At 43.8% G+C, this 13,876-nt stretch overlaps 1 protein-coding gene across 1 annotated transcript; it reads left to right on the plus strand.

Annotated features, from left to right (window-relative positions):
• The first annotated feature begins 5,462 nt into the window (after positions 1 to 5,462).
• On the plus strand, positions 5,463 to 13,120 carry trib1 (tribbles pseudokinase 1). The gene is made up of 3 exons (XM_070921736.1): positions 5,463 to 6,170; positions 6,954 to 7,246; positions 10,464 to 13,120. Exons 1-3 carry the CDS (start codon positions 5,871 to 5,873, stop codon positions 10,936 to 10,938), a joined length of 1,068 nt encoding a protein of 355 aa, XP_070777837.1. The 5' UTR covers positions 5,463 to 5,870; the 3' UTR covers positions 10,939 to 13,120.
• Positions 13,121 to 13,876: the final 756 nt, after the last annotated feature.

The raw sequence follows: 13,876 nt of genomic DNA on the forward strand, positions 1-13,876 counted from the left end.
TTATTGCATAAAGAGAGAATAACTATATACTTTGAGTTTTATGGGTAACATTGCATTTCCTTATTCTGCTTTTCTTACAAGTCTAAAGTTAATCACATCAGAGAGCATCTTCAAAGTGGCCTTGAAAAGATTTTTTTTTCCTGCTTTGTATTAGAGTTTGGAACATACAGTACAAGCTTAGGCTCTTCACTTTTGAATGTATAGTGTTTGTCTGGTGTTATTGTTGGTGTTCTCTATATGTTAGAGGGCCACAATGGAAATTAATGAATTGTAAATATAATCGCAACCTAAATTGAACAACTATGGGAGATTATATTGTAGACCAATTATTTATTAGATGGCACTCTTCCCGATTGTAATCAAAACACTGAATGAGGGAATATCCAATTCCTGATGCCAGGTGCATTGAAGTTGTTCTTGAGGCTTGTGGTGGACCAACACCTTACTGAGAAACTGTATGCTAGATCCATTTTTGTCTTTTTGTTGTTTGTTTTGAGTACAGATCCTGTTGATTTGGTGACTAATTTCAATTGTTAAATGTCAGATTGTCTTTTTGTTGCTTTTGTTAGCTTTAAGTATTTTTTTAGTTGATTGTAGTTGTACATGTACATCGAGCCGCCCTCCTTGTTCACTACACTGGCTCGTTGTCGCAAATGCCAAACCATGGTCAAACTATTGCTCACCTCTGCCTCGGGCCGCCCTGTCACTCCATGGACCTTACACGTCGCTCATCTTGGGGCGGAACTCCCCTCTAAAGTAAGGACAGCAGGTGTCCATCTCTTCAGACAAAACCTCAACACCCCATGTAAAAACAAAAACCTAAGCACTATCTCTCTGAACAAGCTGCTGGCTGTTTATTTATTGTTTTTGATGACATCTAGCTTGTGTTCCTATTGAATGTGAGTGCACTCATTGTAATTGCCTTTGGACACAAAGGTCTGCAAAATGAATGTAATGTAATGTTGGTTTATTCACCAATCTACAGTAATTATGGTCTCCAGACAGGCATAGTTTGGTAAAACTGATATGTTTAGTACAGTTCAGGTTTGATTTTCTAAGGAAAAATTGATTCCTAAAAAACATATATATATATTTAGAAATGCTTAAAAAGCATTTAAAAGATCAATGTTTGATCTGCATGTTCAAACTACATTAAAGTGAGTATCTAGTGTTGCATTTGGGAAGTTTCGCCTTGTTGTTGTCAGTATGAAGCAAAAAGGTCATCAACCAACCACGTAATGTGATCAGGAATATATTATTTCTGAAAAGATGAAGTTTGACAGTATTAGCATTGTCAATAGGACCCAACATACTTGAATATTGGTTATTCTTCTGGTGAGGAATTGATTATTCACCATGTCACCACATACCAGCATTATTTATTAAAAAAACATTTCGGGTTTCAGCTTTAAATAGCATTTTGTTTCTTGGGTCAAAATGAAAGTTAAAGCTGGTTCTATGAAACTGCCGCGAGCTCTTATGACCGCCACTTCACATGTTGACAGTAGACGAAGAATTGTATTTTCAGCTAAAGCTTTACAACTTCTCAGAAGACCATTAGGGAAGTCTTTGTGCTGAGTATGTGCAAACATGACAACTCCCCTGTGTGAGAACAAATGTTTTCAATCAATGGGGAACAATGTGTAGGTGTGTGTTCCCATGTAAAAACAATTAGTGGTCATGTGCTGTAAAATCTAAGCGCAACATATTGCGAAGATTTAAAGTTTGTATTAAACTGGGTTTTGAATTCCTCAAATCATTTTGTGTTGCCAAGAATCCAGTCTCTCTAATCTTACCAGGCCTGACTCAACCTAACAGATCAAAGAAATAGTGATGGACAGATTGGGATAACTAGCAAAGGAAGGCAGACATTTGTTGGCCAGACTACAGTCTGGAGTCCATCCACATGAAACAATCTCCATCTCAGCTCCTGGTTTGATTGATTGTCCTTGAGGTCAGCCAGGGTTGTGAAAATATATAGCGTATTCAAGAGAGATGGTTATAGTGGGCTGATGACTAATTTTGGATGAGACCTCCACACTTGGGTTCATTCAGTTCACAGTGTCTAGTTTATGTCAGGACATACAATAGACCAGAGGTGTACCGCAGTCTTATAAAACTATTTTTGTTCTAAAGGCAGAATTTATTTACACCCAGACTGAATAGAAATGTAATCATTTTTATTGCTAGCATATAGTTGAACATCCAGTGGCCCACTTCCATCTCCCACACTCTAATTCCACATTCATAGCAAATTGTCAGCTGTCCAAAGACACAATGGTAATGGCAGACAACCAGACAACAAGTTCTACTTTACAAAATTCATAAAAGAAAAAGTGGCAGCAGTTAGTATAATACCAATAGAGGAAGATGATGGACTTGTAAAAAGACTACTGTTGCATATAGTATCCTTACTTCCTTCTTTTCTCAAGTGACCTTTTTCAGATGCTCAGAAATGCAGTCAGCTGTACAATACCTCCCAGTACCATATTTGCCACCAGTTATGGAAAATGTTTGAGGTACAATGTGCATAGACTTTTTGCTAACATACATCTTCCAGTGTATGTCTTCAGGACAGTCATTAATCAATATGTTTTAATAATAATGACTAAACAAATGTACATTACATACAACAGCTATGAATGAACATTTAGGTAAAATAAACTTTGCCAGCTCTGGTTAGCTTATCTAACAGAATACTTGTAGGTTTGTGAGGATATACAATAAGCCTTTTTCACAAAATGTCACAGTAGGAAAAGCACAGTTGTTTAGCAATTATTATTAGTTATTAGCAATAACAGTGTTTTTTCTACTATGACAAGTCAAAATGTCTGCTGTGAAAAAGGCCTATTAATCACACAAAGTGGATTTAAATGCTGTAGCAGTCCTGCCCAGAATATAAAGTATACTGTCAAAGTTTCATCACTGTCGCTTATTTAGATCAACGCCAGAAGTAAAACATTACTTCCTCTATATTAAAAGGCATCAATCATCAATCATCTATATATTTGAAAACAACAACAAAAAGCAGGAACAAACACGTGAAAAACAATTGTTCACTGTTTTCTCCTGGTATCAACTGGAGGAGCTGTAATTTTGTGGGAAAATGTACCGTTTTTTGTTTGGTTCATCTCATCATAAAACATCTACCTATCACTATTATCCAATATCCAATTCGTGAGAAAAGCACACAGCTAATCTAAGCCTGTGATAAGGATCATTTAGAGGTTATTTCACTGGGGTTTTACTGCTTCAAAACTGATCAAGATTTTACTTTCAAGTCAAGGCAGTCAAGTCCCACATTTCGTGACTAACTGCATGTCTGACTCGAGTTCTAGTCTCAAGTCAGCTCTGTTCGGAGCAGCTCAAATGAAGAATAATTAACAGCGATGCGCTGGCTGTCAGCCAGATCAGATTGAACTATTCTCAGAGCAGATCAATTCCCAGCCTCTCTTTACCGCTGCTGGTGGTGAGTGACTCAGCTAATTATAACAAGGGAGAGCATGCCCTGAATACTGTTTTCTCTTCTAGCACACTGGCATGGGGATGCAGCCACACTCCTACACAGGCACTGTATACACACATACACATAACACACACCCACATACACCATGAGGTACACACTGGCTGACCAGCTATATAATGCTACAACCTGCAGTCCAGTAACATAAACTATATCTTGCATAAGAGTAACGTACAGCCTGCACATGTAGTACGGTGTGACCTGGTGTAGTGACAACATAAACTATTAATTATATTGGAACAAGCTGTCATATCACACACACATGCAAACACTGCATGTTTATCACAGCTGACACAAACAAGTCAGTTTTTCCACTGTATATCTAAACACTGCGTCACACATAAACAAGTGACAACATCATCACTTTGATGCACTGACACACCAGGACCGGACTATTGTCAGGTAACAATAACCCTTTCGCCTTTCCTTCGCTCTGCCACCCAGTGTTTCCCACAGTGACTGTTCATCCTGCTTTTTGAACTTCTTTAAAAGAGAGTGAGAGAGCGGAAACCTGTTCCTGTGCCTGCTCGACGGCATGACAAACACACTTGCTCACAGAGACGCACACACATCAATCAGTGGGTGAGTCACCTTATTCATAGGACGACCACTGCACAGAGAAAGAATGCAGGCCTAAAAATAACAGGACATCATTCCTATGGAATCTGCAGCTCATCCATGTTTGGACGGCCTGCAGAGACAGGTTCACATGACCTTTCTGAGTCAAGCAGAGCCGAGCTGCTGTGACCTGGTTAAGTGTGTGACCTCTTGTGGAAGGAAATGCGTTGGAAATGTGAAAAGAAATGGTTCGGAACGGCATGCTTCTGTTTGGCAGGAGGGGTTGTGCAAAAGAGGGGTGATAGTGTGCGCACACACACACACACACACACACACACACACACACACAGGCCAGCTGGTGCTCTGCTCTGTGTTTTAGTGAACGCTCAGTGAGCCTCTACTGCAGCCACTGTGCTTGTTCGACATAAAAGCTGTAGAAAAAAAGAGAGCCCTTGCGCAACACACACATGGTCACACGTGTGTGTTGCGACAAACACACACAAGCATGCACATTTATAATTACCTCAAACCGTCAGCTCATCTGCAACACTCATCATTAAAGGAATGTGTTTCAAACTGACTATATACTGTACTTCACCCTTCAATTTCTGGTTCTTACATTCTTAAGTAACAGTCCAGAGTTCACTGATTATACTTTTTTCAAGAATATTGCATAATTTTCACACAGATTGCACAGTATTGGCTTGTTGTTTGTGGTATATTTGGGTGTACAACTAGTTTTAGGATCAGTGTCTCTGGGAGTCCAGCTGCTCTGATGTTGTTTACGGAGCCGAGCTGGCATATTTTATGTGAATGCTTATAGCGCAGCACCACTAAGGCTTTATGGGGGTGAGTCATATCCACATAACAAACAGGCTCAGCATGGGAAAATATCGTGGTGATGTTAAAGCTAGAGTTAAGGCTCACACACTGAAACTTTGTACTGGGTAGTTCACACTTGAGGCATAACATTTGGAGAGCAAACACTTCAGGTGCCACACAGGAGGTGTGTGGAGAGATTGTTGCAACTGTGGCAATAAGAGCTGAACATTAAGGAACAACTGAGTCAGAGGAAGAGTTTAAAGATTGTTAATTATTGTCTAAAACATGTGCATGCTGGATGATAAGTAGCAGATGATTTCTTCATTCCTCTCACATGTTGGTGTTTTTTTCAGTATCAGCAAAATCTCAGAGCTGGATATTCATGACGCCACAACAAACATTAATGTTTGCGCCATATGCACACGTAGTTTTCTGGGAAAGGTAATACAGCAGGCAGTTTCATCAGAGCCGAGCAGCGCTAGAGTCGGTGCCGTTACAGGATTGCTCAATGGTTGTGTCACCAGGAGGCTGGACTGGTCGGGCGGAGTGTTTGAGCTCTGAGCTCAACATCACCGGAGCTCTCTCACTCTCTGCTTCTCTCTCTGAGTGTGAGGCGGTCTCTCCCTCTCTCTCTCTCTCTCTCTCTCTCTCTCTCTCTCTGTGTCTTCCTTGCTCTCTCTCTCTCTCTCTCTCTCTCTCTCTCTCTCCCCGTCTGGACTCTGAGGGATTTTCTCACCAAAAGTACACAGACCTCAGAGCCACGGGCATTCACTCTCCAAGAGGACGTGGGTTGGATTATTACCAAAAACGCGCCGTCACTGAATCCGCTGAAGTTTCATTTATATCTCAACTATAATGAGTCTCGCACAGAGGAATGGAGCGCGCGGTTTGTAGTTTATTTTAACAATCAAAGGACGCATCCTAAACAAGCCTCGTTTCTGTTCTCACGGTCGATCGGTCTATCAGGATGAACTTGCAGTGGAGCAGCCCGGCACCCTGCATCCGCACCGGGAGAGTCGCGCACAAGCGGCTGGACTCAGACGATCAGCCGCCGGCCAAATGCGCCAGGCTGAGCGCCGAGGCGGGGGACACGCAAGGACTCCTCGGCACCTCTCCCGGGTCCCCGGTCAGCCCCGTCTCGAGCCCCATCCCGGCGACCCACCAGGGGCCATCCAGGATAGGACCGTTTCTGCTTCTACCTCTGGCGGACCGGGAGAGCGTGCACAGCGCGATGAACACCGACACCGGCGATGAGCTACTGTGCAAGGTATGCGCAATCCCGTCATTGTGCAATTTCTTTGAATGAATGCTGTTTCGAGACACCGCGTTGCTCAATAGCCTGTCTGACATGTCATCAGTATTTCGCCGACTTTTTCACCAAATGTCATTCTCACGCGAGATGTCACTCTTTGCGTAATAATAGAGTTGCTTCATGATGTTTTACATCCTGCACTGTGCAAGACTCCATGATTATTTCACATCTGTTTATAAATACATGAAAGACAAGGCAACCCCATAGCCTGCGTGCTGTGTTGTGGAAATGCAGCCTATTGAAGTCCGCCTATCCTTGGCACTATGGCTTCACACTGTGTCTGTCAACTCGGCTCATTTGCATACACGTCACTGCAATACGCCGTGACACACACACAAAAAATGCAAACATGTGAGACAAAGAAGGACTATATGATGATCAGGATCTGCTCAGATAACGACATCGCCCCTCCAATGTTCCCGATCCATGTGTTTATTTCGCATGATACACCTCCAGGCGTTTGGCTTTGTTGATTAATAAAGTTAATCGCTTCATGCTTTGGTGATTCATTTGTCACGCTCATGCAAAAAAAGCAGTGCATTGAGCTGGAATCAAAGCATATCCTACGCCTTTTTTAACTCCTTTGCCAAATTTGCATGGCTGTTTCCTCAGATGATCATTAAGAACACACTGACCCATTGCCTCCTCCCCCTCTCCCTCCCTCCCTCCCTCCCTCCCTAATTTCCATCCTGCATCGCTGTCCCTCCTCTTCCTCTACTCTCCCCCCTCTCTCACCAGGTCTTTGATATGGGGGTGTACCAGGAAAAGATCAGAGCCTACGGGATCCTACCAGCTCACAAGAACGTGGCCGGCATCAGGGACATCATCCTGGGCGAACGCAAGGCCTACGTGTTCCTGGACAAGGACTTTGGGGACATGCACACCTTGGTGAAGAGCTGTCGCAGGCTGGATGAGGAACACGCCTGCCGGCTCTTCCGTCAGGTGGCCCTGGCTGTGGCACACTGCCACCAGTCTGGCATCGTGCTGGGTGACCTCAAACTGCGGAAGTTTGTCTTCGCTGATGAGAAAAGGTGAGAAGCACATCTCTTACAGTGTTTCCAATGAAACTGAAGTCTCTCACAGTGTTTAACCATCCACCTGTTCAGCACCGCATTCCTTCAAACCAATTCTCATCCGCCTCTAATAGTATCAGTTAACTTTATTTGGATGCTCTCAGACTTAAATACATGCCGTGCAGTGGGACGTGCCAGCAAACATGGCAGCAGCTGATACACACAGGCCATGTGTGCAGATATGGATGTGGGCACAGATAGAGTAGGAGGTTCTGTACTTGTGGAGGCAGACTGCATAGCTTCCCAGATTTTCGCCCTCTCTGTCTGTCTCCCTTTCTCACTCTCGATGTGTCTCTTTGTATGCGTGCTGTGCGTTTGTTTTGCATGTGTGTGTGTGTGTGCATGTGTGAATGTAGTGGGTGGTAGCTTGGCAGAGCCGCTAGACGAGGCTGATGAATGAGACAATCATCCCCTTCTGCGGTCTATATCTTCGAATGTATTTATTACTCATTATTTATTAATAAATTACATCATAACTGTGCTGCAGAATAACCGATGCTTCCAACAAGGATTCATTCAAACACTTTCATCCATAAAGGAGTAGTTCAAAGGGCTTTGCTTTGAACTGGCTCCCACACACACCTACACACACACACCCACACACACACATGCCTTAATGTCTGCATCCGTCTGAGAGCTGCATTCTGTTCAGGAAGACACACAAAACCTCTGCTTACAAAACTATTTGTCGCCTCTTTGCCCTTGCGTCACTCTCTTTCCTGTAAGCGTCCACTGATGCCACACAACACCCCCCCCCCACCCCCCACCCTCCTCCGGCTTTCAAAAGGTCCTTTTTCATGGACACTTTTCAACAGTAACATTCTCCAGCCGTGACCTCTGGTTTTGCAGGGTCATGCTGGATGAATGAGAGCAGACACAGCCAGTGAGAGAAGTTGAAGTTGGTTGTGTCCCTGTGATAGCTATACGGCTGCAGAGCGATGAGTCACAGTGTATATGTGCAGAGGGGAAGAGGAGAGGGGGGGCTGCATAGCTCATTTTCTTTCTTTGTGTGTGGGTCCGTACATGCATGTTTGTATGTGTGCTGATTACACATTCAGCGCTGTAAAGCTCAAACGCCTTTTTGGCTGTAATTCAGTGTTTTGTTATCTGGGTGACAACATTGCAACATGCTGGTACACTGACCCACAAGACCCACTTGACCCCAGAGTTGTGGGATGACATTGTTTTTTAACACTGACTTCTCTTTACTTTTTGGCTGGCGTAGTGGAGCGCCACTACAAACAATCTTACTGTGATGTGACTGCAAACACAAAGCTGCAGATTTTTTGCAGATAGGGTTAGATGGCTGTGTGACATTGTGGCTTTTCATTTCCAGAAAATCACCTGCCTGTGACTGGCCTCCGTCCAATCACAGGCAGACTTTTGACACACATCAACATCAAGTCTCCTTGAAATGTTGTGATTCTGCATGACCTCATTTATTCCGTCACACATTCTTCCAAATTCACAATCAGGCGTCTTTCATACCCCGACAATCACGCCGTGATGCAATGTCCCGGCCGACAATGCAGCGCTCGAGCCAGAGAGAGAGAAAGTCACAACAATTTGACAAATGCTATCTCCATTCACACACACACACACACACACACACATACAGTGCAATTGGAAAAGCCAGTTTAGGGAAGGTGACTAGCACTATGAAGCATGCAGAGCTCCACTGCTGGGCCAGCCTTCCCGTGCGTCACTGATGTGGCAACAGCCATTTGAGGGTAATTATGGGATGGCTGGCGCCGCGAGTGTGGGACCCAGGTGCAGATAGCCTCGGCTCGAGAAAGAGAGAGAGAGAGGAGGAGAGGAGATATGTACTCTCAACAGAAGGATGAGTCACTCTCTCCGCCCCTCTAACTCTCTCTGTTCTGTTTCCTTTTCTGTCTCCATCTCTTCGTTCTCCTCTCCTGACTTTATCTCCTCCACTATCTCGGTGTTTAAATATCTGTTGCTTTCTATCTTGGTCCTTCTGGCTGTCACTCTTTTCATCCTCTCTCTGCCTGTCTATTTCGCTCTGCAGCAGCCACTCTGTCTGACAACTGAAGTGTCTCACAGAGTCGACCCTCTGAATGTGAGATAAAACAGCACTCTCCTTATGTGTGTTTGACTTGATGAAACCTCAATCACCATGTTAGTGTTGGGGGCAAATCTCTAGAGAAACGAATTAATTCTTAATTAAAAATATAGCACGTCTGTTGCTGTAGAAAATGACTCATTCTTGAAATCGTTTTTCTGCTGTTAGAAACGGCAACAGTTTCCCATCGTATACTTTTTATCTTTGTCCCATAAATCAGCGTTTCAGTGGTAAATGTCTCATTCTGCAAATACACTCTCACAATCTTAGTCGCTCTGCTGCTGGACTAAATGTATGTCCTGTCATTAACATGGCTAAATATAGCATTGTGTGTGTGAGTGGTGGAGGAGAGTGCTGGAGTTGTATATTTATATGTGTGTTTATGTAACCATGTGTGTGCCAGAAAGTCTTTGGAAATTTGCTTAGGCAGCCGTGCTTCTCAAACTCACTGTTGTGCACTTAGGTCATAGTGAGTTCACTAGTGTTCGGTGTGTGTGTGTGTGTGTGTGTGTGTGTGTGTGTGTGAGTGTGTGTGTGTGTGTGTGTGTGTGTGTGTGTCCATCTGTCTGTCTGCAGCTTAAGGCTAAAGGAAGGATGCTTGTTTTTCCATGATGCAATCAGTGACTTACATTTAACAGATCTCTGAAATGTTTGACAGTGTTAAACAAAGCCACTGTTAGAAATAGACTCTCTCTCACACACACACACACACACGGTGATGTACTAGATTATGCTTTAAATATTGTTGTACATGGGAACTCTGAGAACATCTTTTTTCCAACAACAGTATGACATTCTGCAAAAAGCTACAGAAAAGCAGATTTGGATGGAATGAGGAACATTAAGTTCTTAGGTTTCACCACACTCTGTAAAGTTGCTTTATGTGTAAGATAACAGATGATATCATTGCCATCACGTCTCTCTCACGCTCATCAAATTTACAGTGCGACTACAGCCCTCACTAGTAGCTGCTGTTGCTGTAGAAAGCGTATTCTCACATGTTTTTAGTAATAGCTGCTAAACGGAACATGTCTCAGTATTGTCTAAGATCTTTTGAAATGTCCTGACCTTCTTTTGACTTTGTCTTCATAGGACACAGGTGAGACTAGAAAGCCTCGAGGACTGTCGCGTCCTAGAAGACCCCAACGACGACTCCATGTCAGACACCCACGGCTGCCCCGCCTACGTCAGCCCAGAGATCCTCAGCAGCTCCGCGCCTTACTCTGGCAAGATGGCCGACATGTGGAGCCTGGGGGTCATGCTGTACACCATGCTGGTTGGCCGCTACCCCTTCCACGACCCAGACCCAGCCACGCTGTTTTCCAAAATCCGCCGAGGCCAGTGCTGTTTGCCAGAGGGCTTGTCGCCTAAGGCCAAGTGTCTGCTCCAGAGCCTGCTGAGGAAAGAACCCTGGGAGAGACTCACGGCGGCTGAGCTGTTCGCTCACCCGTGGTTCCACCAGCCGCCGTCGTCGCAGGAAGTGGCGCTGGGTGAACAGGAAGTGAGCTCGGCGGAACAGATGGTGCCATCCTTTGACGTGGAAGAGGATGATGATCTGTTCTGCTGACGGACTCGATTCAGCTGAGTCTGGCTGAGGGACCAAAACAAAAATTGCTATGAGGGATTCATTGTTGTTGTTTTTTACATTGGCACTTTTAAGAAACCCATTTGTGTACTGTTGAGTGTACAAACACCCTCAAGCTTTCTACAAAAACTTACTGTACTGTATTTTGTTGTTGTATATGTGTTACTTGCTAAGGGCATTGTTCACAATGATCATTCATTGTGTTTCTATATGTGCGTTTTGAAATTATTTGGTGCTAAAAGAAATAACAAGGACTCAGAAATTGCCAGATTATGTTACCAAAATAATCTCTGCAGGCTAGTATGACTGTATCACAGAAGATTAACCCATGGCAAATGGTACTCACCCATGCTCGCTCTCAGCCTGGACTCACAAGCCTTCAGAAAGCATTAGATGAATCCTGAACGGGAGGCGAGGAGGGCGGGATGTTGTTCCTCTCACTCTCTGACCAGGCTTCAGGCTTCAACGATGACTCACCGACCGACTCACCGACCCGCTCGAGGAAGGCCTAGTACAAGCTTGACGTCTCGCAGCAGGCGGTGTCACAGAGTGAGAAAGATGGTTAGCAGAGGACTGATGTGTCACACTCAGCCGGGACGCTACAAAGGTGTTTCACTGCCAATCTGGCAACGTCTCAGCGAATGGAGAGCATTTACAAATCTCACACCATGCGCAGAAGGTTGAGAAAGGCAGGGTGTTAGTGATGTAAGACTCACAGAAAAAGTGGGAAGAGTTTGTCTCACACACACACTCAATAATAAGCAGTGGCAGTGGGCTAACACGAGTCTTCGAACATGGCTACTAACAGAGAAAGGTATATCTCAGTAATTTTCTCATTTTTAACAGTTAAAAATTTGCCTTTTTTTTTGCATCCGAACAGGAAGTGTCTATTAACAGGGTTGGACCTTGCTTATTTGACTGTGATCAATTTGTTCGACTCTCCTCACATGCTGTGCGGGCAATTAGCCACAGCTAAAGCTAACACTAATGCTTCTGGTTTAAAATGAAATGCTGGAAGGAGCTCTGGTTTTAAAGACTTGGTCACATGCCTTTGCGGCAACAGAGATGGTTAATTTCTACGCCTGAAGGCATGCAACAGTAGGATTTCTGTGGGAAAAGTCAAAAATACACGGAGAATTTAAATGGTACTTCCTGCTGAGGCAATATGAATTATCTCTCAGTCCAACAATGTTTGTAATTTTTTTGAGAAATGTGTCAAATATCCGGTTAAGGAGCCCATTACAGAAAAATTAAGACTTTCTCAGTTGAGCAGTTGAACCTGTTTTGTTCATTTCTGTTGGAACATTATGTCAAGCTGTGTTGCTTTAACAAAGCTGAGCTGTGCTGAGTGTTGTGCCCGTATCACTGTGTTTCATAAACTGAATGGCTCTGAATCAGTCGCAGTCAGGCGATATTCGATGTTGGTTGTCTGATGATGACTCAACACTTGAGCGTGTCTGCAGAGAATGGTCCTGACCTTGGCTGGAAGAATCTGTTCTGACTGTTTCACCTCTTTAATGGTACTTTTTCTTCCTTCTTTTTTATTTTCTATTTTTTGCCGTTGAAAGCTGTGGATCCATGGAGACTAGTCATCATAGTTAGTGACATGATGTACCACGTTCTAAAAGATGTTTTATCTCTGATCATGACGGGTGGATGCAGCGCTTCAGTGACGTTTAGTCTTACAGACTACTATAGGTCTGCAGCTATTTCACTCTGGCACAAGTATTTTGACGACGGTAATAAATCTGGCATATCTGAGAAGCGCTGTGCATTCGATTTTCGGGTCACGCAGTCGGCTAATAAAACGTCTGTTGCAGTTCTTTAATTATTTTCTCTCATCCGCTTGAGACACCAGATGGGAATGAACTCGTGACAATCTGAATTGTTCCTCACAGAAAAGTAATTTAAGAGATTTATGGTTTTAGTTTCTAGTTCATACATGTAGAGAGTCACACATTCATGTGACATGTAGAGTAAACTGACACGGGTGCACAAACTTCATATTGCACTGTGAATTATGTATTTGTGACACAACCTATAGGCTATTATTGGTCCAGACAGGTTACACACAAGAGATATATTCATTGTACAAAAGATGTAAATATGTATATTTGAAATATGTGTGGAGACGTTGAATAAAGATCACATTTTTTCATATTCACATGGCTTGTGTTTTTTAATTACTGCTGCTCGTCTTACTCACACACACACGCTTGCGCGCCAACACCTGCACATTACACAGCTCGACTGCATGCCTCGAAGGGTTTCCTGCAAGAATTCTCTCCACGCAGCTCTTCATCACTGTGAGAGAAAAAACAGTACATTTTCTTATTTTCTTTGGCACTTTCAATTTCGTCCTTGCAAGGGAAAAAAGAACTCTCCCTCTCTCTCCGTCTCTGCCTCTAACCATTTACTCTTCTCTGACCTTTGCGTAATGTAACATTTAACTCCTCAAACACACGAATGTCAATAGCAGGTCAGTGCCTTTTCCTGGAATACGTAAGGGGGAGCATGCACACTCTTTTTTCCTCTACCTCAGTGGTAACTGGTGGGACTCTAGGTCAACTCATCAAACACTGAACACCAGTACTATTTAAACTAAAATACACATGTTCTTCTTTATCTAATCCACTTTTGCTTATGAATCTTTGTTTGACCTATAAGAGCTTGGCAGGTCTCCACCATCTGTGTGTTGTGACTACCCCAGGCACGGCTGGCTGGGGCTTGCGTAAGCGTCGTGTGTGTGTGTGTTCATGCACATACCTGCCTGCATGTCTACATTTGTGTGTGCGTGTGTGTGAGCGCAAGAGTCAGATTAGGTATCAACAGGGTAGCTGGAGTGTCTCATCTGCTGGGAAGCTGCCAAACCAACGATTGCCCAACACATCAGCGCCGGGCTCCTCCGGGGATGACAGCA

Source organism: Enoplosus armatus, chromosome 16 (genome assembly GCF_043641665.1).
Source record: "Enoplosus armatus isolate fEnoArm2 chromosome 16, fEnoArm2.hap1, whole genome shotgun sequence".
Taxonomy (NCBI): domain Eukaryota; kingdom Metazoa; phylum Chordata; class Actinopteri; order Centrarchiformes; family Enoplosidae; genus Enoplosus; species Enoplosus armatus.

Coding starts and splice junctions, on each gene's coding strand:
- trib1 (XM_070921736.1), top strand. CDS start 5,871: ATGAACTTGCAGTGGAGCAGCCCGGCACCCTGCATCCGCACCGGGAGA. Junction 6,171..6,953: donor GCGATGAGCTACTGTGCAAG/GTATGCGCAATC, acceptor CTCTCTCACCAG/GTCTTTGATATGGGGGTGTA. Junction 7,247..10,463: donor GTCTTCGCTGATGAGAAAAG/GTGAGAAGCACA, acceptor TTGTCTTCATAG/GACACAGGTGAGACTAGAAA.